The sequence below is a fragment of the Populus alba genome, chromosome 8 (genome assembly GCF_005239225.2).
Source record: "Populus alba chromosome 8, ASM523922v2, whole genome shotgun sequence".
In the NCBI taxonomy this organism is placed as follows: Eukaryota; Viridiplantae; Streptophyta; class Magnoliopsida; order Malpighiales; family Salicaceae; genus Populus; species Populus alba.
Genome location: NC_133291.1, coordinates 10,238,871 through 10,262,582, shown reverse-complemented (window position 1 = coordinate 10,262,582; position 23,712 = coordinate 10,238,871). Strand labels below are relative to the sequence as shown.

The following is a 23,712-nucleotide window of genomic DNA, read 5'->3' as shown; positions in this document are numbered from 1 at the left end:
TTTTTTCCTTTGTTTTTTTTCTTTTTAATTAATCTTTTTTTTGTTCATTTTAGTTTATTAATGTTAATTTTTTTTTATTTAGTTACCACACTCCCATGATATGAATCTCAGGTTTGACGGGTTAACCAAATTTGGTGGGCCAATCCAGTTGATTCATATTTTTTTTTCTTTTTCTTTATTAGTTTTTTCTTCCAATTTCATCTTTAAATATTGTAATTAACTATAACTAAAAGACATCAATCTTTTTTCTTTTCAATTTTATGACACGAATCCCAGGTTTGACGGGTTAAACCAGTTGATTAAGATTTTTTTTTCTTTTTCTTAAGTAGTTTTTTTCTTTCAATTTTTTCTTTTAATATCGATTTGATTAAGAATTAAACTTTATGATTTGTTTTGTTTATTGGTTATTAAATTACTGTGATCTCATGAGGGGATTTTACTGTACCCCTCTTTGCAAAGCACTATTAATCGAAGTAATGCTTTGCTTTATTGTTTTTTTTCTTTCTAATTAATATATTTTTTTTATTCTGTAATATTAATTTTTTATTCTTTTTAATTATCACACTTTTATAACAAAATCTTGCAACCAGACTCATATCAAAGGCTGCAAGTTTGATGTTGCAACCAAACTCACTTAAACTTGGATCATGTAAGTTTAATATTATTATTAATATTATAAATATAACTTTTAGATCAGGAGTAACAGATAGATCCAATATTCTTAGGTATAACTTTGTAAAAAAATCTAATACTCTTAAATTTTAACTTTTTTAAAATATTTTATATATAAAAAAATTGACCCGCAGTGTAGCACGAGCCACGTTACTAATGTTTTCTGTAACGGGCTTAAATTCTCTAGGCATTTTTTTTTTCATATTATTCGATTAAATAGTTCTAATAAAAATTTATATTGTCTTTTAGACAATCTAGGGAAAACGACGGTGGAATGAACTGCTTCTCTCGCTTGTCTTCCTGTATACTTGGAAGGACAAGCCATTTCTTAGCGACGAGGACTACTAACGCGTCAAATCAATCTCGTATTCCCTTTTGGAAAAGGAGCTTCGAACAGTCCGGCCTCCATCTATAATTTCTCTCCACCAGATTTCGCATTCAGTGCTACTCGTCTCGAAAGCCGAGTTTAAAAGCTTCGATCAGGAAAAAGAAGGATTCTCAGCCAACGACAGTCATGGACCACGAGAAGGATGCTATCTTCTTTGTGCGGAAAGGAGATGTTGTCGGTGTTTATAAGAATTTTGCTGACTGCGAGGCCCAACTTGGAACTTCGGTAATTATTCTCTTCAACTGTCACCCTATTATCTACGTATTCACGTTGGCTAATTTGTTCTAGTTTTTTCAAAAGTGATGCAACTGCAACGCTCTCGCATTATAAGTTCTACATGCTTTCATTTCAGATGCTCCTATATGTCAATTACTATTTTGAGAAGTATCAGAAGCAGGAGTTGCCAATGCTCTGTTTTTTTCATTTCTTTTTTAATTTTTTGGAGGTTAAAACATCACTCCTTGTTAAATTTTGCAGCATCTGAAAGTTTATGTTAGGATATTGAATGATCTGGGCCATCCAGTTTAACTATAGTTCTGCTGCTTTTTACATGATCTTTTTCAAATTTCTGCTTCACATCTGAGGCATTTCTGCCTTGCTCTTCATTCTTTAATCTGTCAGAATATCTGTCCTATTGGATCTGCAACGCAGCTCTCCGCACCAGAATATCTTTGTTATTTGCACCATGAGTCCTTCAAATTGTTTTTTATGGATATTCAAACTTGGTAATTATTGCGCGTTGAGTCCCTTCATCGTGATACATCTTGAAAAGATGTAAAGTATCACCCACAATCCTTAACCCTTATTTTGAGCTGAAGAACGTTTTCCTTCTACTTTCTCTAGTTTCAAGCTGCCTCATTGTACCGACATGCCTGAAAGGTTATGAGTTAGTACACCATTTTGTTGAGCGGTTGACTGGTAGGAGATGGTGATAATAATATGTTTTCTTTATTTCTTCTTTTCCTGGACTTATGTTTAATGATAACCTTAGAATTAGATTCCGATGCAGTTTATAAACTATACAGATGCTAGCTTGGATTAGTTTCTAAGATGTGTGGCCTTTTTCCTGCTGTTAGATATTGGACCCTCCTGTGAGTGTCTACAAGGGTTACTCTTTATCCAAGGACTCTGAGGCATATCTTGTTTCCCATGGGCTTCAGAATGCTTTATACACTATCAGAGCTGCAGATCTGAAAGAGGATCTTTTTGGCAAGCTCATTCCTTGCCCTTTCCAGGTGTGTTGAACTCAATCATCACCTCATGAAATTGAAATAACTTTTCTATTTACTAGTTAGACTATATGTGATTTGTAGTCTTTATTTATTAATTACTTTGCAAGGTTAAAGACAGACAAAAAATGACAACTTCAATTCTATCTGCTAAGGCAATAAAGGGAAGATGTATGATACTCCCTCCACCACACTTTGATTATCCACTCTTGGATTTCCATCTATTTATCAAAATATTATTTATTGCTTTTGTGGTGTGTATATTCTCAAATATATCCCTGTCTTAGAAAGTGTACAAGTCCATGTATTTTTTAAATGGAGTTGTAATTAATCGAATAATCGAGGTTAAGATAAGAAAATCATATTTTTTTTTCATTTCTTCATTTAGAAAGTGGACAAGCACCATGGTTATAACCTTTATAAATAATTTGAAGTGGTTAGCTTTGAGAATGTCTGTGAAATTTTGTCACAGTGGTAATGCTTGTATTACCTCCAACCTATAGCATGCTTTCACCTTATTAGCTGAGAAATATCTTGATTTCATCAAACAAAGTCACTGTGTTAAAATTGATGAACAGTTCATGCAGAAATATAAAAGTGACAATGCAATTAGCAGAGTGCTATGCATGGCCACAAATTCATATTTATGATGATCAAATGACGTCCTTGTGGGAAGATTATTCCAACAATGACATTTATATAGCATGCATTAGAAAGCATTTCGTATTCCGTTGTGAAGATGTGGTGCTTGAAAGAGTTGGAGACCTTTTCCTGTACAATACAAACTTAAACTTACCATAGTTTTTTGCAGCAACCTGCTTCTTCCAATGCTGCAACGTGCCCAAATGATGCAAACAAAAAGAGATCACAGGAAATCCTGGGATCAGAAATCAAAGTAAGTTTGATGCATGCTGGTCTATTTGGTTCTCTGCATTGGATGTGTCTTTTTAATCCTTGTTTATGAAATTCCTCTTCTTGCTAGAGGCCATTCTTTTTTTTTAATAAAATATCAATTGATTACAGGGCATAGATGGATCAGCATCTATCACTCTTAAGCATAACAAGTTGGATATTCAAGCTGAGTGTCAAACACAGTCTTCCAATAGTGTACGTGGAAGTAAAACAATGGATGTAATGTTATCTATGCTTTTATTAACCAGGTTGTCTTTCATAGTCTGATAGTAGAAAAGCATACTGTTAGGTTACTTGTAATCATGTCTTCCCAGGATCAGCTAGTAAAGACTTCAAAATTCTTGTTTTTGTGCATTCATGGCACAAAGAAAACTCTGATTTTTTACTCACAGAAATCCTGTCTTCTCGAGTTTGATGGTGCTTCAAAAGGAAATCCTGGACAAGCTGGGGCAGGAGCTGTACTACGAAATGATGATGGAAGCTTGGTATGCATTTTCACTCACATAATATGTACATGTATTATCTTTAGTAATATTTATATTTTTCTCAACTATCATTTCATGTAGATCTGCAGATTACGGGAAGGACTGGGCATTGCAACCAATAATATGGCTGAATATCGAGCCATCTTATTGGGAATGAAGTACGCTCTTGAAAAAGGTTATACAAAAATTCATGTCAAAGGAGACTCCAAGCTTGTCTGTATGCAGGTTGGTTTTTTGTTGATTACTTGTCTATATAAACCCCCTCATCTGGCTTGTCTTTTCAAAATATTAATTTGATTTTTCCATCTAGTTGTTGCTTTCACCTTTCACTTGTTTCCTAACATGACTCACGCCAGTTGACTTATTTTTTTATATTTTTTGTGTGGAAATTCCAGGGCCAATTTGTTGAATGCTCCACTAAAGTCAACTCCATTTTAAGGAGTTGATTTGGTGATTAATAATGATTATTGTATGTAAAAAGGGAAAAAGGCAGTAGGAGTAGAGGAGGTTGAACATCATTAAACTACACCAGATGTTTGTGTCTCCTGTCACTGATCGAGTCCAACCTTGTATTTTTCTTCCCAACTTTGAATATGTTGGCCCTGGACAAATTTTCCTCCGAGATGTTCATGGGTAACTTGGGCTGAACTCTAGCTATTTCTTGAACACTTGAACCAAAACTTGGCCCTCATTACTAGATCTGTTCAATAAACAACAAAGCCAGAGTATCCTCAAGAGTGGCATTGTTGTTGATGTGGTAGAAGAAGAAATATTTCAAGATATTCGTAATTTCATAAATTGTTGGTGATTGGTGGTTCTTTATGCTCCTTGTGAAAAAATTGTTTCTTTTGCAATATCCAGCATGATATCACTGTTCTGATTATGTTGCTGAGCCTCAAACTTTTCAAGCATACTATTTTGAGTACGTTGATGAACCATAAACTTACCAAACATGGTTTTCAACACAACTGCAAGGTTATACAGTGTACTTTCAAGATTTTGCACTCTCTCCTCGAAGATTCTATCCTCTGCACCCCTTTTTTTACCTCCTTTTCTTACTCTTTCCTTTTCTTTACTCAATCCGCTGCTAAATTTTTTTTCACACTTTTGCTCAAAGCAAACTTTGAGAGGTGGATCCCCTCTTGGATTTTGTTCTCATTCCTTCTTCCATCTCTTTCTTCAACTCCTACCCTTGTCCTAGATCAATCGGCTTGTGAGCAATCTTGATAAGGAGACTAAAATAAAATCTCATTTGTGATGCGATTGTTTCATGTTTGTTTTTAGAATCCTCCACCTCTTTTATTTAGAGTTCTATTATTTGTTTATAAATCACTAATCCTTTCTAGATATTTTTTTTGGAATAATATAACATCATTTTTAATGACAATGATGATTTCATATTATATTAGAAAAGCCCAACGTTGAGTACAGTCTTGCTTATCTGACTGGAGAACGTGAACCAGAGTATGGTGTAATTGTTCACGAGTTAAGCTTAGGAGGCTAAGCTTGACTAGAGATTGACTGAACTTGGATGCTATGTTTTGAATCATACCTAACTCAAATTTCTTAAAGCTAGTTCTGGCTTTGCTTAGTTCGACTGGCTTATTTATAGCCTTAGGTCGTGGTTTCTTTAAATTTAAAGAACAGACTAAGCATTCCTATTTCTGGGATGTGATTTGGTTCTGAAGGATGGGTTGGATATGGACAATTCCAATAAGATTTCTTTCTTGAACAAAAATCCATTTATTTATTTATTTCATCTATTCCAGTCCTAAGATCTGGTTCTTATATGTTAGTGGTCATATATGTCTCATTCTACCTTAGTTTGACGTTGAGAATTTTACTTGGAGCAGATTGAAGGTTCATGGAAGGCCAGACATGAGAACATCACCAACTTGTACGAAGAAGCTAAGAAGCTGAAGAATAGTTTTCTTTCTTTCCACATCAGTCATGTTCCGCGGGTCAGTGCAGTTTGTTATGCCTTTGCTCCTGGGGCTGATATTAGTATTTTGTGGATCGTATAGAATGAATATTAAATGCTGTCTCAGTCTATCATTATCTCTATCTAAAAGGACAAATGCTATGAACGCAATTTGGAAGAGTGCCAAATGACCTCGAACTGCATTGAGAATTAGTGTGCAAACGATCTCGCACTGCATAGTGATGTGCTGTGTGTGTTGATTATATAATGGCGCTGAAATCCAAGCGAAGTTGACTTTTGTTTGTTTTATCTACATGTAAGGGTGGAATCTATTTTAAATTGGCTATAACCAATCCGTGTGTGCTGGGTAGGTTTGAGGTTTACAATTTGGCTGAATAGACCTGCCAAAAATCATTCTTTTCAGAGAAAAAAAACCTGATCAAACATCTTAATCCAACCAAGGATTGAGGTTTTAAGATTTACGGTATTTACTTACTTCTGCACAATGGGGTTGATTTTAAAATACAAAATGAGCCACTACTGTGAATTTGAACTTGGAGCATTTTGTACTGGTAATGAAACTATGCTTATTGGTAAGTCAGCATAGATCAATGTGTAAAATTTTGTTGCAGATGCTTTCAGTCTTGGTGGTTAATTTTCTGACCATGTTCAAGTATGTGTTCTATAGGAATATAATTCAGAGGCTGATTCTCAAGCGAACCTGGCCGTCAGACTTGCTGGTAAGATTTCATGTTTCATTCCTTGTAGCCTAAGCCTAGCTATATATCACTTTAGTTTCTTAATTTGTTAAATTAACAGGCTCTCTTTCTGTTGCAGATGGTGAAGTTCAAGAGGAGTTTGAGTAGTATTTGTCTAATGGCGGTACCTACTACATACATTTCATTTGAATCAGAAATCAAGTACTGTATTTCCTGTTTATCCATTGTTCTTCGGGCTAAAAGATTTTGTCAGAGGTCGTGGTGAGAGGATCAAACCACAACTCCTGGTTGCCGGTGCAGTTGCAATGATTGGAGCTCATTGCAAAACTTTTTCCTGCAAAATCAGCACGTTCAGTTACAATGATTAGCATGGGCATAATTTTAGCGACATGCCCTTATGTGTGCATTGTTAAAGATCTATAATTCCATATTTAGACATTGTTCTATACAGCTCCCGTTTGTTGTGGTTGGTAAAATATTCCATGGACCATGATCATATCACTTGTAAGTGATGGACAAACCTCTTGCATAGATGTATTTTCAGGCGTGTCTGGACGAAAACATACATCAAATTGCTTTCTTTGAGGTTTTGACGTGTTTCAAGGTGCTTAAGGTGTGAAGGTAAATCCAGAATCTAGCAATTATGATTTAAATGAGATTTTATTTATAAAGAACTTCTTTTTATTTCGTTTAAGGATTTTATTACTGTGATCCAATTTCCTTGGAGTAGAATTTTAGGGTTTTTTTTATAAAAAAAATTTATGAATTATCAGAGTTGAACGAGACAATAATATATCGGGACAGAATTCCATTAACTGTACTCAAGTGAAAAATAGAACCAAATTTCAAGCTGAGACTCTCTCATCAAGTTAATCCACTAACAGGTTCATTACCAAGTTATTGGTGAAAGGTGTAAAATAAATTCGGAGAACAAATTAGCCAAACAGAGCAAAGAAAATCTTACAAAATATTTGAAACGGTGAATGCCATAGAGCCACTAGTAACACTTCATGTTACAGAGACACGTTTTGAAAGTTGCACTAAAAACTCTTAATTCTTTCTAACCTAATTCTTTCCAACCCAAAAATGTAATGCGTGAACCCGTGAAAAGGCTGGGATAATACGACCAGAAAAGTTGACTGATTTCGAAGATTTAGTGTTCCAGATGAGCTAGAATGGGGTCGGAAGAACACAAATTACAACAGACTGCTAGTGAAGCGACCAAACTCCGCATTGCAGTTTGAATAATGGAAATACCATAGCTCAACTCTCTTTCGCTGAAGCCGCAGTAGTTTTCAATCCATATTTAGTGAACACATCTGTTAGCACTGCCTTCTCCTTTATCCTCAACCTGCATTTTGTTCAAGATTAACAAATACATTAAAAAAAGAAAGTAACGCCGCTGGTAGACCCCAAGATGCAGGAAATCACCTCTTTGCAGACCCTGGGATGTCCAACTTCGGAACCTTCTTAGCCCCTCCCTTTGCTACTATCTTTTTCTTAGAAGCCCGTTTTTTATGTTGTTTCTTTGGGGAAAGTGAATCAGTAGCTGCTTCTATCCTTGGTTCTGAACTATCATGACTGCTCAAGTCTGATTTGCGTACAGATTCCACGTTCTCTGTTATATCTTCTAGCTCCTCATCCAGTTCATCAGATTCAAATATGTCAGAGACTGTTTCTTCAAGGAAAGAATCATCCATTTTGAAATCAGCATTTCTCTTTCCTTCTGTGGCAGAATTCACCAATAGGGGATCTTCAAAAGAATCATTCATGCCATCAGATTTAGATATGTCAGAGGCGAAGCTGCCAGCTGACTCGTCATCAGAAGACGATGTAGAGCTTGAATTTTTCATCTCACATTTTATCTGCTTCTGAATCTTGCCAAATGCTATACTTTGCTTAGAAAATTGTTGTACAAACCTGTCATGATAGGAATACATTTCAGATAAAAAAAATAAGTTCTAATCAATCAGATGAGTTCACACAGGTTGATGAGATGAACTGTGCTACACAGGATGTATATTGGAAGACTTCGGGATAATTTTCTTGATACACCAACGATCCAGAATGCAAAATATTGTGGATTGTCTGTTAAAACTACACGTGGTGGCTTATCCATACAGTTAGACCGTGATTTTTTTGCCATGTTTTGATTGACAACTTTTCAGACAACAAGACATGTTTAACGCTCTTTCTAGGAATTTCAATAGATGAAACAAAACATTCAATTTTAAAGGTATGTACAAAGTGAAATTTTGGTTCTCCATCTTAGTACAAACTTGCAACATGGCATCTACCTTGTGGGTTTTTTTCGGAATGTTACACCCAACATTTACCATTCATGGAAACCAGGAGTGATGATTTCAGGACCAGGAATAAAAATCACAATCTTCATTAGTTTGTCATAGAAATAATACCATGAACCAAAAGCATGCAGAATTTCCTACTACGATCTTTTGATTATAAACACAAAAAACATATATTTACCTAGCAGCATCCTCCTCTGACTTGAAATCAACAAAAGCAAAGCCCTTGCAAATAGGATCTTTTGTCTTCTTGTTTCCAGAAACAGCTGGGATTATATTAATAATACCTTGAACATCTTTAAAAGCTGTTTTCAAATCTCTGTGGATGTTCTTCTTCTTCGGAAGGTTGATGACATGCACACGAATGCCAGTTGGAATAACATCGGGTGCTGCATTGATCCAGTATAGTTGTGCAAAATCAGACTCAAGTTAAATGGACTACACATTGTTTACCACTTTTATATTGTAAAAACAATTAATGACACTAAATGCATTTTGAAAACAAACTAGCAATTTACTATATCATGCTCCTCCAAACACTAATAAGAAGTACAATAAAATGAAATCTAGAAGAACAACATCAACATCTATTTATGGGAAATCTGGAAAGAGGATGCAGGCACTTGGCAATTATGTGGTTGGCAAATATATGCAGCAAGCTAGATTTACCAGATGTCTACTTCCATTTAGCTTATTAATAGTACATCGTTTACTTTTTGTTTTTGGTAATTCCAGAGCTCTGTACAAATAAAATAAAATTGATCATAGGTGGGATGACATCACAGCCCTGGTATGGAGCTAGGCTGACTATTAGCCGATCATCTTCCTTTAAATTAAGTTTTGAAAACCCCCTTCTTCTTTCTTTTCATTGTCAACTTTGGCTGCAGACACTTCACTAAAAGGTTATTCAAAGCAGCCAAGGATTCATTGTTCTAAATCCCACATGACTGTTCGAGATGGCATTCACATGAAAGTTCCACTAAAGCATAATCGAAGACATTTCCATTTCAAGTGGAGAGGCCAAATACTTAAACAGTATGTGTACTTCAGGCAATGTCTGTGAAAACTCTCCTATCAATGTATACTGTAAGCTAACTGTTAATTGCAATGCTGAAAGCATAAAGCTATTCTCTATGTGTAAATATCATAAAATTGTTGAAATATCTAGAACTGATATAAAAACTTTAATTCCTATTTCAGTGTTGTGTATTTCAATCACTGTATGTCCAAGTTTTGATAAAAAAAGAACAGAAACAGTAAAAAGACTCAGGTTTCTTTCTTTGTTTGCTTTTTTTAATAAACACAAATCGGTAATGGGCATCAGAAGAACACAATACAAGGGAACATTTCCCTATTCTTTGAACCCGTATCCCCATTTTCATCTCAAAGGAAGCTCAAAATGAGAACCTGCAATTAAGAAGTACATCCAAACTCGGACCTTTTCAGAAGTCCCACCGGGACATTATTTATTGAACTTCATTAGTATATTGCCATCTCATAGTAAATCTCGAAAGAAGTATCAAGTACGTGAATTTTGCACCAGCACATTGTGTTTTTCCTCGGCCGAAGGCATGAACTTCTTTATCTTGTCTCGAATCAAGGTTCTAGAATTCATCAATTAGGAAATTCAGCTAACAAGTAGTGCTGGTGACATGTTTTCATGGCACTATTTTTTTCTTCAGTATGAGGCCAACTTTACTTAGGACATATATTATTATCCAGCATTTCCTTCTTTGCTGATATTACAGCACAGACCCAATATAGACAATTAGACGGACAACCCAATTTCCAACCTTAATAAATCTTACTTTTTACATAGGAGCTGGGAAAAATGCACATATGGATGCAATTATTCAGGCTGCCATAGCTGACGGTAGAGCTCAAAGAAAAAGTGGAAAAAAAAAAAGAGCAGCACTGACCCTTCTTAGCTTGATGGTGAGTCTTGTTGGGTGCAGCAGGATTAGGATATTTGAGGTTATTAATATTAGCAGCCTGAGCAAGTCTGCTCTGCTCAATTTCTTCAAGCAGCTTGTCTTCAACACGAGTATCATAAACTTTGCTCCCACCAAACCCACGCGGTTTTGTCTCAAGCCACTTCTTCATCTCCCCAAATGGCATAAACTCTTCTTCATCTTCATCTTCATCTTCATCTTTATCGTCATAATCAAGCTCATCATCGTCAAAATCATCATATTCATCATCGAGATCGCTCACGACAGCTGGAGGAGCAATGCTTTCCTTTCGTCGAGCATGTAGACGACAAGACGTAAAACTAGTAGTAGATGTTTTATAGTGGAAACGAGAGTGATGGGCGTGATTGATTTTGAAGACTGGATGTTGGGTGTGAAAAGTTTTGTTCGGATTTCTTGGGATTAAAACACAGTAAGAAGAATGGATGGAAGACGCTGGGTTGCCCAAGCCCATCACGATCCTCGACATTTCCATCTCGTCCCTCCTCCTCCTATGCAGATAGTTTTGCTATCATATCTATTATCTCATTTCTATTATCTACTATCTCCTTCGTCTTCTGCTTTATTAGATTTCTATCCATATCCGTTTGCGGCCTTGGTGTCGTGGTGTAGTCGGTTATCACGGCCCATTTAAACGGCCCAGTTAAGCGGCCCAAGCCTCAATCCAAAACCCAATAACTTCTTGATTTATGTTGTTGTTTCCTGCGCGTCTTATCACGTGCGCTGGAAGATCACAATCAACAGCATGTACTTAGTCCTTGTGTTGGCATCATCTAAAATGACAAATAATTGACAGGCACATAAAGAAAAATAGAAATTGACCGGTCATGAGAAAATATTGATCAGAAATTTGAAAACGCATTTAATAATCATCAGAGCGCCACGACAACATGCATGCCACAGATTAAAGGTTTAGGTGGAATCTACAAATTCCAGCCTCCTCCAAGAATATATTCATACTGTTAGGCAACTTAATAATTATCACGAGTGATGCTAATTAAATTTAACCAAATATTAACAAGCTATCCACTCTCAATTAAGATTTTGTTTGAAATTATAGTAAAACTAATAATTTAAAGTATTTTTTATTTATAAATATAGTAAAATATTTTTTTATTTTTAAAAAATTATTTTTAATATTAATGCATCAAAATAATATGAAAACATAAAATAAATTTTATTTTACACAAAAAATAAGAAACGCGATGCAAACTGCATTTCCAAACACTACTACTAGTCATTCAAGAAAGATATAACTTTTGTTTTTGGTGTTGCTGTTTAAAAGCATGTTTATTTTTTAAAAAAATTAGATTTATTTTTTTCCAGTATTTTTTTATAATTTTAATGTGCTGATATATATATATATATATATAATGATTTAACATGTTTTTAAAATATAAAAATAAACAGAATATCAATCAAACAACTAGCATATATGGAAGTTAAAAGGGTAAGTTTATAATTAAAAAATCAATGGAATTCAAACCTCGTTGGGAGGATCAAGTTTTTTTTTTTTTTTTTTATGAATTCTTAGTTTTGACGTGGTTTGTGATTGAAATAAATAGGAAAATTAATTTTGATTTTAAAACACTAACTTTAGAATGTCTATGATCACAACAAAAGAAAAAAAAGAAAAGACAAGCTAATGTGGAATCATATGCAATTGACTATACTCCGATGCTTTTGCCAGGATCGTGATTATTTTTCATGAGAATTTGTCAGAAAATTCAAGACAGCCGCCCAAACCTAACGTTCAGAACCACGATTCAACGGGGCTAGACTTGTTAAGTGTCTACCGCACCGCCGACGTCCAAAAGTTGCCTATGGGTCCTATTATACATGCTTGTTTGGTGAGAGCATTGGGGATGGATGGGAACATGTACCAGTTTCCTAAGGCCCAATAAAACAAGACTTGTTTGATTTCATTTTCACAATCTAGGAGGCACTTCAAACCCCCCCCCCCTCCACTTTGTCTATCCAAAGGAGAAAGAAAGAATAAAAAAACCGAAAGAGGAAAAAATAATGTTAAGCTACTTTTGATAGTGTCTTTGAGAGGCAAATAATAGGTAGAAAGGGAAAAACAATTATGAAAATGATGTTTCCACTTTGTATTCAAGAAATCAAAGTTGATGCGATTGCAAAATTTAAAGATTTAGCTCCCATCACTACTAGAATATTTAAATTTGTTGATATTAAAGTTGTAAATCGTGAATAATACCGGTCAAGAAGAATAAAAAACAACAAATAACCCGAACAGATTAAATCTGTTTGTACATAACCCAATACACATATTCATTAACTCCACTAAAAACTGAGGATGCTCTATATAAAATGTTTCTGGGCTTTACCATTGAAAGGGCGCATCATCATTATATTCACCGCATCATGTGAATGATGTCACGTTACATGCTCAGCAGTTTACTCAGTCAACTCTGTATTCTTAAGGTAATACAACATGCAGAAGTTTGAATACATGTCAATTTTATGGTATCCCAGGCTAAGGGGTTTCATCATGGATTTAACATCATAAGAGTTTTGCCTTGGTCTATTTTCTTTAGGTAAAATGATTTTTTCTCATTCGATAATCCTATCATAACCGACATCACTCAACCCATGGTCTAACTTGATGGTGAACACATGTAAAACAATCAATAATTTACTGTGATTTGTGCATTCATTCCATAATAATTAGTCAAAGTCTTTTATAAGATCAAAGAATTGATCGTGCATGCATTAGGTTCTTTATCTACTATTTGATATTGGCCGACATATCCCTGATTCATTCCCACCGCATCCATAACCATATTCATATAAGGATTACTATTGTTATCTACAACTTTATACATATTGCAAAAACTAAAAGTTGACCCAACCATCCTTTATACTATGGTATCATGAGAAACATATGGTTCTTCGTGTGCAAACCAACACATGTATCTCTCAATAAAGTTTTTTTATAGAAGCATCGCTACAACATCTAGATTGATAAACTTTTTATTTTTACACTTTTTACATAGACATTTAATACCACCTCCACTAATATTTCATAAATTAGATAGTGTGTAGTTAATAAAACCCTGAACCCCATTATAATAATTCATCCTACACAACCCTTCAAGTGGATCTCGATACATCCATGAACTAAATAAATAACAACATGTATTGATTAATTACACAAACTAAATAAATAATAGAACATTGATTTAGCTCAAACTTATTTAAACTATTTTAATAGTACAATTAATTCATTATCAATTACCTATATAAATTCAAAATTCTAAACATTAACAAAAAATTTCTACAAATAAATATAATTTTATAAAATCTCAAACAAACCCTAACACATAAAGATCATACATTCATATAATAAATTTCTATGAAAAAAAGTTATAAAACAAGTCAGCACCCAGATAAAATGCATACGCTACAAAAATATGCAATAAAAAATAACATTTTAAAATTGAGTTAAAAAAAAATGGATAGTTTTGATTGCTTGAAGTGGAGAATCCTCAATAAAATTTGAATCAAAACAATGATGCTGACAAATTGAGTGTTGGAGTGGCTAGATTCATAGTGGGAGGTTGGTTTGTGATAAAAACAGGGGGTTGTGGTGCTTGTTGCAAAAAAAAAATAAAGGGAAAAAAAAATGAAGGTGGAGATCATTTGTCGAGTAAAAATTAAATATTTACAAACGAATTTACTAATAGATTTAGACAAGTAAACAATTTTGTATGTAAAAATAACACATCATAATACTTTTTAAGCTTTTTTTTTATTTATTTTTATTCTCATTGTGATTTCCTTGATATTTACTAAGAGAATATTTTTATTGATGTTTACCGATAGCTATTGCAATGGTATATTTAGTCAAAAAAAAATTCACAACAATTTACAAATAAAATATTTCTACCGATATGTTTGTGTATTTGCTTATTTTCTGACAGTGAGTGACGTTGTTCAATTACAAATCATACCACCATAAAAGGAATAAATTAAAACCCCACGTTTGCCCTCCCAATATAACCCAATTTATCATCATCGGTGTAGGTAGCTGAGCACATGTACATATTGATAAAGGTTGAATACTCTTCAATTTCTTAATGGTTCGTTTAGTTTGGAACTATGTTTCAAAGGTGTTTTATTAAATTTTAATTTTTTTTATTTAAATTTTGTTTTTATCATTTTGATATATTAATGTTAAAATTAATTTTTTAAAAAAAAAACAGTATTTTTAATATAATTTTAAATAAAAAATATTTTTAAAAAATAACCGTCATTACATTTTCAAACACATGTTAAATAGTTTATAGAATGATAATATTTTTAGTTTGTTGACAAGGAAAAAAGTTTGTAATTATTCGTTCAAAAATAGTAAAAAAGAAAATAAAATCGAGCGAGAGGTTATTCATATCACAACCTTCTTGTTTTTATTTTTTATTTTTTTCGATGATGACAATTTATGATGAGATAGAACAGCATGGAGATAAATAATTACAAGAAAAGAGGGACAGGTGCTCGTAGCCATAAAAAAATGTGTATTTGTTCCCTGTCCACCCATGACCGCTAACGTTTATAAAAAGCTACCCAAAAAAACAACACAAACTAGATATTTCCACTCACGAAATAGAAGGACAGAGATGGAGAGGCTCGGCGTGCTCTGACTGTTCTAGGTGGAACATCTAACAGAAATATACCTGAGTTGATGAGTCATCACAAGTCCAAGAAATCAACCTGTTAGACATAAAGATAGAATCTTTATATTCATCCTTATATCCCTGTCAACTATTCAGTCTGGTCTCTATACTTTAAATTTGGTCAATTAGGCCTGGATTTTCTGATTTGTTAACTAGCGCTGTGTTTTTAATTTGATTGTTAATCAGGCCTGTTAATTCATGCTGTTCAAGTTTACCCCAGTGATCCTTCGGGTAATAAATGATTGATTCTCACAATACAAAAAACAGGGATTTAAATTCATTATATCATCGTAACACACCCAAGTGCAGATCTCCTTTAATGGAAGCGAGGTTTGCCGTAAAGAAAGGTGAGGTGATGTGAAGAAAAGGGTTTATTCATTGTGTCTGCCACTTGATCCATGGTGCATAAAAGCTACACTTGCGCAGCTTCCTTGAAATTGTATCTATACAGATAAAAATCAATCTTTAGAATGTGTTCAGGTCTTGCATGAGACGTTGGATTAGAAGACGAGCAGGCTGTAATTCCCAGATTAAAGGCGATGTGAAATACCCTAGATGTCTAAAATACCTTCCGAAATATGGAGAAAAGAGTCGCAAAAACTCCGAAAGAACAACGAGCTGACGACCCTCATGTTTTATTTTTACGCGCGAGGAAAACATTGCTAATCAACCCTTGATTCATGAACACACAAGAAATAAGTAGGAGATTCAATCGATAATTATGACGAATGGGACAATTTTGTAATCATCGATTAGGAAAGGCAGTGCAATTATTTCAATGCATATCGGAGCCATGTAGGTAATTAATCATTTCAAATAGATTACGTGAAGCTTTTAATTGGGAGTTCAAAATGTTAAATCACATCCAAGATAGGAGAGAGAGGCAGCGCTAAACAGCATGGTTTACTTTATATCATTTCACTAACTGTGCTGAAACTTTTCGAGAGTTCACTATGTGATATCATTGCCCAATGTTTCGCCAAAAGTTGAGAGAAGTTCGAGCGAGCTTTTATCATTTCACCTTTCATAAAATATTTCACTTTACAATGGAAACTACGATACAGTTGCTACCCCTCCATAGTTATTAACAGTGCTTGCTGTATTTACCACTCCCTTCTATAAAATCTATGTTTTTCTTGCTAGATTTGAGAGACCAATGTTACTGACCCTCGACGAGAGATTTCATGTAGTGTGGTGATCTCCGTTTATGTATTATCGTTTGTAGCATCATTTTCTTCGTTTTTCTTGCTAGATTTTAGTCGTCTTTTCAGCTTTAGTCAAAAAATTCTCCGAACAATGGCGTTAAAGATATGCCTTTGTGTAAGAAAATAAATTGTTAAAATGGTTAGATAGAATCTATCATGATGACTTCTTTTTTGGCTTTTGGAGCAAAGAGAGTAACCATATTCTGTTTAGTCACAAAAGATAGCCTTTACATTAAGCTCCATTTCGGAGTCTTCAAGCTTCTGGCCCGATTTTTTAGCGCATACTTTTAATAAATAATACACAAACACGTACGTAAGTAAAAAATAGTCTTGCGTTTTGATGTTATACTTGCTGAAACTTGTTCGAATCTTACCTTTGCAGAAGGAGTTTTCTTTCCCTATTCTTGTGGGCACTGACCTGGGCCTTTAGGCTCGTGAAATAATAGATCCTTTCTTATCGTCGGTGCACACGACCTGTCAGTAATAAAAGAAAGAAAAAGCCATGGATCATATTTAGAATTTGACGAGTGCTGTAAAATTGCATAACTAGATCCTCACGAAACCTCCAAGTTCATAAATCCAAGGACATTGGAGCTAAATAACTTTCAAGTGGGATTCAATGATGGAGGTATCTCTCCGGGGGATGACCGACAAGTTTCATCAGCTTATGAATGCCACTGGACATTCTATTAAATGAATTTTATTTTAGCACTCGGAGTCAAATATATACAAGACATTTTCTTATTATCGACAAGGAAAAAAAGTTATGACTGACAATTCATGAGGGGCAGCTATTGATCCTGACACCTTGAACTCTTCTCAATTTCTCTACACTGTTCAACATTGATCATTGGTATCCTCTTGATGTCAATAATACAATATCATATTCAAATCAAAAAGAAGGAAAAAAACAGAAATGGGAAGCTGTGCGCGAACACAGAGATGGACTTGTTTATATTCTTTTGAAGTAGTGGAAGAAAAAAGAAAGGTTGAGTCTAGCAGGGGCTAGAGCTAGACTGCCGCATGAAAACTAAAAAATTTTGACGAGAAAAATCCAACCGGTAACAATCGGTTCCTTTAAGAAATTAAAAACTTGAGATGTGACTCAACAGGGCTATATTGCCACTTGCCGGCCATGGATTCAACGCTGGTGAAAAAGGATTAAATTTGAAGAAAAATACTCGTAATTTATCATAAAAAAAAATATTGACTCTATCACGATAACTGTGCACAAGTCGTGCTTTCATGGAGACGAAGAGCAATACATCGGGATATCTAATAATTAACCTCTTGAGACTTTAAAGATGAAACAGTGATAATCAAGTGGAGTATATTGACAGCCTCCGACAGGGATGGAGGGAAAAAAGAACAAGGAATCAACGGTGATGAAACGAAGTCCACGGTGCACAGATGAGCCCTGGCATGGCGATAATAAAAATTGCGTCATTATATGCCACTTCTAGCCATGGGATTGGTAGTTTATTGACCTATAGCGTCACGAGAGGCTCTAAAAGTTTTCATTTAATATTTTCCCGCACCACAAATAAATCTCATTGGCGGAAGACCGTCGAGTTATCGTGCCATAAAATTCCCCTCATTGGATTGAGTAATAATGACAGCTTAGAAAATTCTTTTTTCACATTATTGTGGTTTCCATAAGCAAAGTGCTGAATGCGTCTCCATGGCCAGTAGCTTTTCCATCATTGGGGGAAAAATCCTATTAAATTTTCAGCAGTAGGTTTGGCAGGACTAGCCAAATGAGATATATAGCCCACAGATTTGACATCTACACATGTGCGTCCATGAATTATGTGATCATTTAGTCAAGTTTATTTACGTTGGCTGTCTTTTAGCTGTAATCTTGAAGATACATACGTAGCAAATAATTACAGAGATGGCTGCCAGGAGCACATAAAACCCCCCGAGATTAGCGAGAAAAGTCCTCCCTACGCCACCGTTTTCCTTTTTCATTAATTAATCTCTCTCGGATGGGAAATCGGAGACTAGAAAAAAAGTGGAAAGCAGAAAAGCCACCGTTGATGGATACATTCTGTGATCATGTGGTGGTGATCAGCACTGTTTGATTTCTGGATTTTGCGAGATAGCGAGTGAAGAGCGGAAACACGCTTATGGAGACTTCAGACACTGATTTTACAGTTTTCCTATGTACTTTAGAATCCTTACAAGTAGAAACAACTGTAACGCCTAAGATGATGGCTACGTGTACTGGTGTCTTAATTCGGAAAAGAACAGTAATTCCTGTCTCTTCATGTCAGGAATTTATTGTTGGGTTCATTATTTAGCCACTGGATTTATAGTTAATGAGATTCATTATTGAATTTTACATTAAAATCATAGACAGATTCGTAATCTTCTGGAAGATTTTTCTACTCCTTTTCCCCTTTATATTATCATTTATCATTTCTCACCTTTTAAATCATGGACAGTACTCCTCTACATGCAAACAGCTCATTAGAGAAATAATTTTGATTGAACTGCGTGTTAAATATTTATTTTTCATGATTTGATATGTATTATGTTTTTTTTCATGGTATTTTTTATTTCAATAAAATAAAATAATACATTTAAGTTAGATTTTTACAGATATTGTACGCTATGCAGTTTATGTATATTTTTTAAAAGTATTTTTTTTATTTAAAAATATATTAAAAATAATTTTAATTTTTAATATTACCATATTAATAACTTTTCAAATAAAATATATTTTAAATATCACACAACTTTATGAGGTGAAATAACCTTACTGTTCCTTCTGTTAAAATCAACGCTGTCTTGTCCTTTGTGTTTTCGAACTTTGTCTCTTACACCAAAAGTGGTAAGATGTTTGCCAATTAACTACTTTTAATAAGTGCGTTTAATAGGCTAACAGGTTAGAATAGGACTAAATTGCACATTTTAAAATACGAGTACTTGATTGCATTTTGCTCTTTTTTCCCTAAAAACTCCACCGTCCACTCACTGTCGTGGTTATTCGGTGGCTCATAATCATTCCCGCAACGAAATCTCCCAGGTTGCGCGCCGGACATGAAAGATCCCAGCGTCGAGGTTGTTGGAAGTATTATAAAAAGTTCGATTCAGTCACCGTCTTTCTTGAGACTGCAATTTGGCCTATTTCCAAGCATCGAACTTATGGCATTTATTGATGGGACAAATTAACCCAGATTTTATAAATTTTTGTCTAATAGACCACGTTTGAAACACAAGGATTGGGACTGTAAGGAAATCAATTTTACTGAAAAAATAGAAAAGCTCAAATAAAAAACACCATCTTTTGATTCGTAAGTTTAAATATCATCACAGTTTTAGTTAATTAGCACTTGATAATGAAAATAAATGAATAATATATTTAAAATTAGCGGGAAAAGGAAGCAGAGCGGGTTTAAAAATTGTTTTATTGTGTTAATTTAAAAAAATAAAAATATATTATTTTAATATTAAAAAAACACTTTAAAGTACTATTTTGAAAAATCTCCACAGGACTTTGATTAGATGTTAAAAATAAATGAATAAAAAAGAGTAGAGTAGGGGCTAGGAAGGAGTAGGCAATGATAAATCATATGCCACCCTTCGCTTCCCTTCCCTTCCGTCTTGAAATGAAAAATCAATTTTCCCGGTAAAACAAATAACCCCACACTCTCTTACCTTCTCTCCCCTTTCCTTCGTTAATCTACTTCCATTCTAAAATATATAAAAACAAAAAGAAAAGCAAAAAAAATTTGCATCCCTTGATATTTATATGGCTATAACACCAAACACTGATGGGCATCTCTCCTCCATCTCTCTCCTAGCTCAACTTCAAAAGCCTCTCTAGCTTAGCCCTTCACTACACAAGAGCATCCCGATAACTACCCGGTGGAGTCTCCGGCCATCATCCGGGCAAGATGAGAGGAGAATGAGAAACTATTATCATCAAAGGCTGCGATGTCCTACACTGATTGCTTATCAGACCTTCTCTGCGGCGAGGACTCCTCCGATGTATTCTCCGGCGAGTCGCCGGAATGCTCGTCGGACCTTGAATCGCACGACTTTGTAGAAGAATCATCCATTGCTGGTTTCATTGAAGATGAAAGGAACTTCGTGCCTGGTTACGATTATTTTTCTCGGTTTCAATCTCAGTCTCTCGATGCTTCCGCTCGAGAACAATCTGTTGCATGGATTCTCAAGGTTTTTTAAAAAATCTCTACCTTTTTCTGATATTTTACTGTATCATGTTTAAAAAACTATTTCAAAGAGATCTGTGCCGTCGAGCTGATCATTTCAGAGAAACTAGCCATTTATCAGCCGTTGGATGAACTTGTTTTCAAAGATGGATTTGCGGCGCACGTTAGATTAACTCAGTAACATGTGCTTACTAATTCTTTTTTTTTTTTAATCCATAGGTGCAAGCATGCTATGGATTCCAGCCATTAACGGCGTATCTCGCTGTCAATTACTTGGATCGGTTCCTGTATTCTCGCCGATTACCGGTAATTACTTGTTAAACTTTTTAAAATTATAATAATGCAATATAAAAATAAAATAGGCATGTATCATTATAAATCGAGGGGCTTAAAAGTAAACGACTTTGACATCGGTAAATACACTTGACTTTTCAAACAATGAAAAACACGTTAGTACCTCGCATAATAAAGAAAACCAGAGGGGCTGTGGTGAATTATTTACGGATGGAGTGGGGAAATTGTGATTTTTTTCTTCTCAGGGAATGGAAGTCCATCTTTTGAACACGAACCGACCAAAACAATTAGTGTCAAGCCTTAATTTGCCATTAACTTTAAGAGTGGATAACTTTGTTTCTTTGTGCGCAATGTGGTTTAATATTTTTGAATTTTTTATAAAATTTTAAATTAATATTTTTTTGGTTTTGTTTTGATTTACTAAATATAAAAATAAAAAATAATTAAAAAATATTATAGTAATATATTTTTTTAGATAAAAAACACTTTAAAAATAATATTTTTAAACTACCTGTACGCCCAAAGAGGCTCTGTATCTATTATTATGCTCTTATAAAGTTTTGTACTCCGTATGTTATTCTGTTTTAGATTTTATCACATTTTGTCCGTACGTGGAACATGTGTGTATATTGTATGCTTTAAAAATGTAATCATAAAGTATTACTTTATAAATAAATTAACGGTTGAATAATAATTAAACATTTATCATCGTCATTATCCCCTTTTTTTGTGATTACTATTTTTTTTTTAACGATGATTATTAAATGCATCCTGGTAATTGTTTTTGGTTGCTTTTACTATTTCATTTCAGCAAACCGACGGGTGGCCATTGCAACTCTTATCTGTTGCTTGCTTATCATTGGCTGCTAAAATGGAGGAACCTCTGGTTCCTTCGCTATTGGATCTCCAGGTATTTGCCTGATCATCTGTGACATGAGTAGTCCTCAATTATGACTCAGGAGACTGTATAATTAACCAAGTTAATTCCTGCATGAAGTGATGTGAACTATATTGGTTTGTAGGTTGAAGGTGCCAAATATATCTTTGAACCAAGAACAATTCGGAGGATGGAACTTCTGGTTCTCGGCGTTTTAGATTGGAGGCTAAGATCTATAACGCCATTTAGTTTCACAGGTTTCTTTGCATGCAAGCTCGATCCAGCAGGAGCCTATACTGGGTTTCTGATTTCAAGGGCTACGGAAATCATTTTATCGAATATCAAAGGTAATTTGATACTACATGCATGCATGATACCTCACATACATTTTTATACGTTTCCGTACATATAATGACTCGTATATGTATATTTTTTTGGTTTATAATGTGAGCAGAGGCGAGCTTTCTTGAGTATAGGCCATCCAGCATTGCTGCGGCAGCGATACTCTGTGCAGCCAATGACATTCCAAACTTGTCTCTTGTTAATCCTGAACATGCTGAATCATGGTGTGATGGGCTAAGCAAAGTAAGAATTAATGATTATGATTGCGGTTTGGTTGTTTTTTTTTTTTAACAAGTACAAACTAGTATCCCAACTCCCAAACATATCAAACTCTTTGCAGGATAAAATAATCAGCTGCTACCGGCTAATGCAAGATCTTGTGCTCGACGATAGCCGGCGGAAATCCACAAAAGTCCTGCTACCTCGACTTCGAGTAACAATTCGGGCGAGAATGAGGTCCAGTGGCAGTGACTCATCATCCTCTTCATCGTCATCATCTTATAAAAAGAGAAAACTAAATAACTGCTTGTGGGTAGATGATGACAAAGGAAATTCCGAGTGAGGGAGGGGGGGGAGCAATAAAACCAAGAAAAGTGGTTGTGGGGGATGTTAAAATAAAAGAAAGGTGGTCCAACTTATATGAAAGCCTCAAATATTTTCTTCGAGGGGTTGGAGAAGGAATTGACTTGAGTGATGTAGATTATTTAGTGTATATAGGTTTGGATATGGGAGAGTTTGGTATGGAGATTTTTTTATTTTTTTTAGTGGGCTTTGCCATTCATCATTTAAATGGCATTGCAGATTCCCAAGGGAGGGGAATTCGTTACATTAATATTTTTGTGTGAGAAAGTAAATGACGGAAGGAAAGAGAGAAATAAAAAGCTTCTGTTTAATATTATATTGTGGAGTCATGGAGTGTCAAGGAAGTGGGGTGCCGAAATTCAATGGCAGCATTGATTTTTGAATGGAAGCGAAGGAGATGGCGGGGCCCTGGGCATTAAGCTTCGCGGAAAAGGAGGCAAAGAAATATCAAAATGGTTTGCAAAGGGAGGGGTAGAAGCTGACCTTTTCCTCTCTGGCCGCCATTATTGCTTGCTTCAACGAGATGTGTGCATTTCTTTTGATGGCATGCCATGGCATGGAAATAACATGACTCCCAAAATGACTTCCGACACATGTTGATATGTTTATAGATTTTCAGAGAGTGGTTTGTGTGTCCATGCTCTAGCTAGGTGCATGCCACACAAGTGTGTATGTGTGCTTTTTTGGCGGGAATTGCCTCTTCTGATGGCCTCGATCCACCCTGGCCTAACCATACCATAGACTTTGTCCACGTGTGTGGCCGTCACACGCGTGTGAACTTTTTTATTTTTTATATTTTTTTTGTCTGAGATGGGAAGATTAATACCTGTTTCAGGGCCTGAGTTTAGGCTCGACAATACGAGGGGTCTTTGGGGCCTTTCAAGCGTGTTTGTATCCGATTTTGATCGATATAATAATCTAATATTTTTTTTTTC

General features: G+C 34.9%; 3 protein-coding genes across 4 annotated transcripts; 2 read left to right on the top strand and 1 right to left on the bottom strand.

Moving 5' to 3' along the window:
* The first annotated feature begins 930 nt into the window (after positions 1-930).
* Positions 931-7,020, top strand: LOC118055274 (uncharacterized). 2 transcript variants are annotated; one of them, XM_035067125.2, is made up of 9 exons: positions 931-1,285; positions 2,137-2,295; positions 3,101-3,184; positions 3,313-3,420; positions 3,594-3,686; positions 3,768-3,911; positions 5,540-5,647; positions 6,296-6,347; positions 6,445-7,020. In XM_035067125.2, exons 1-9 carry the CDS (start codon positions 1,187-1,189, stop codon positions 6,471-6,473), a joined length of 876 nt encoding a protein of 291 aa, XP_034923016.1. In that variant the 5' UTR covers positions 931-1,186; the 3' UTR covers positions 6,474-7,020. The 2 variants fall into 2 exon arrangements, with proteins under 2 accessions (XP_034923016.1, XP_034923023.1); XM_035067132.2 differs by having other exon boundaries at positions 934-1,285; positions 3,313-3,396.
* A 241-nt stretch (positions 7,021-7,261) lies between these two features.
* Positions 7,262-11,146, bottom strand: LOC118055265 (uncharacterized). The gene is made up of 4 exons (XM_035067115.2): positions 10,552-11,146; positions 8,814-9,021; positions 7,758-8,246; positions 7,262-7,677 (listed from the first exon to the last, which is right to left on the bottom strand). The coding sequence occupies exons 1-4, from the start codon at positions 11,075-11,077 to the stop codon at positions 7,590-7,592; spliced, it is 1,311 nt and encodes a 436-aa protein (XP_034923006.1). The 5' UTR covers positions 11,078-11,146; the 3' UTR covers positions 7,262-7,589.
* An 8,953-nt stretch (positions 11,147-20,099) lies between these two features.
* Positions 20,100-23,712, top strand: LOC118055258 (cyclin-D1-1). The gene is made up of 6 exons (XM_035067101.2): positions 20,100-20,686; positions 20,902-20,988; positions 21,788-21,886; positions 21,999-22,200; positions 22,308-22,438; positions 22,536-23,712. The coding sequence occupies exons 1-6, from the start codon at positions 20,444-20,446 to the stop codon at positions 22,755-22,757; spliced, it is 984 nt and encodes a 327-aa protein (XP_034922992.1). The 5' UTR covers positions 20,100-20,443; the 3' UTR covers positions 22,758-23,712.

What these genes read in the sequence shown, in the direction of transcription:
- LOC118055258 (XM_035067101.2), top strand. Translation starts at nt 20,444, where the DNA reads ATGTCCTACACTGATTGCTTATCAGACCTTCTCTGCGGCGAGGACTCC. An exon ending in CTTCGCTATTGGATCTCCAG is followed by an intron (nt 21,887 to 21,998) that starts GTATTTGCCTGA and finishes ATTGGTTTGTAG; the next exon opens with GTTGAAGGTGCCAAATATAT. An exon ending in GGTGTGATGGGCTAAGCAAA is followed by an intron (nt 22,439 to 22,535) that starts GTAAGAATTAAT and finishes AACTCTTTGCAG; the next exon opens with GATAAAATAATCAGCTGCTA.
- LOC118055274 (XM_035067125.2), top strand. Translation starts at nt 1,187, where the DNA reads ATGGACCACGAGAAGGATGCTATCTTCTTTGTGCGGAAAGGAGATGTT. An exon ending in GAAATGATGATGGAAGCTTG is followed by an intron (nt 3,687 to 3,767) that starts GTATGCATTTTC and finishes CATTTCATGTAG; the next exon opens with ATCTGCAGATTACGGGAAGG. An exon ending in CCAAGCTTGTCTGTATGCAG is followed by an intron (nt 3,912 to 5,539) that starts GTTGGTTTTTTG and finishes TACTTGGAGCAG; the next exon opens with ATTGAAGGTTCATGGAAGGC.
- LOC118055265 (XM_035067115.2), bottom strand. Translation starts at nt 11,077, where the DNA reads ATGGAAATGTCGAGGATCGTGATGGGCTTGGGCAACCCAGCGTCTTCC. An exon ending in TCAGAGGAGGATGCTGCTAG is followed by an intron (nt 8,247 to 8,813) that starts GTAAATATATGT and finishes CTATCATGACAG; the next exon opens with GTTTGTACAACAATTTTCTA. An exon ending in ATCCCAGGGTCTGCAAAGAG is followed by an intron (nt 7,678 to 7,757) that starts GTGATTTCCTGC and finishes AACAAAATGCAG; the next exon opens with GTTGAGGATAAAGGAGAAGG.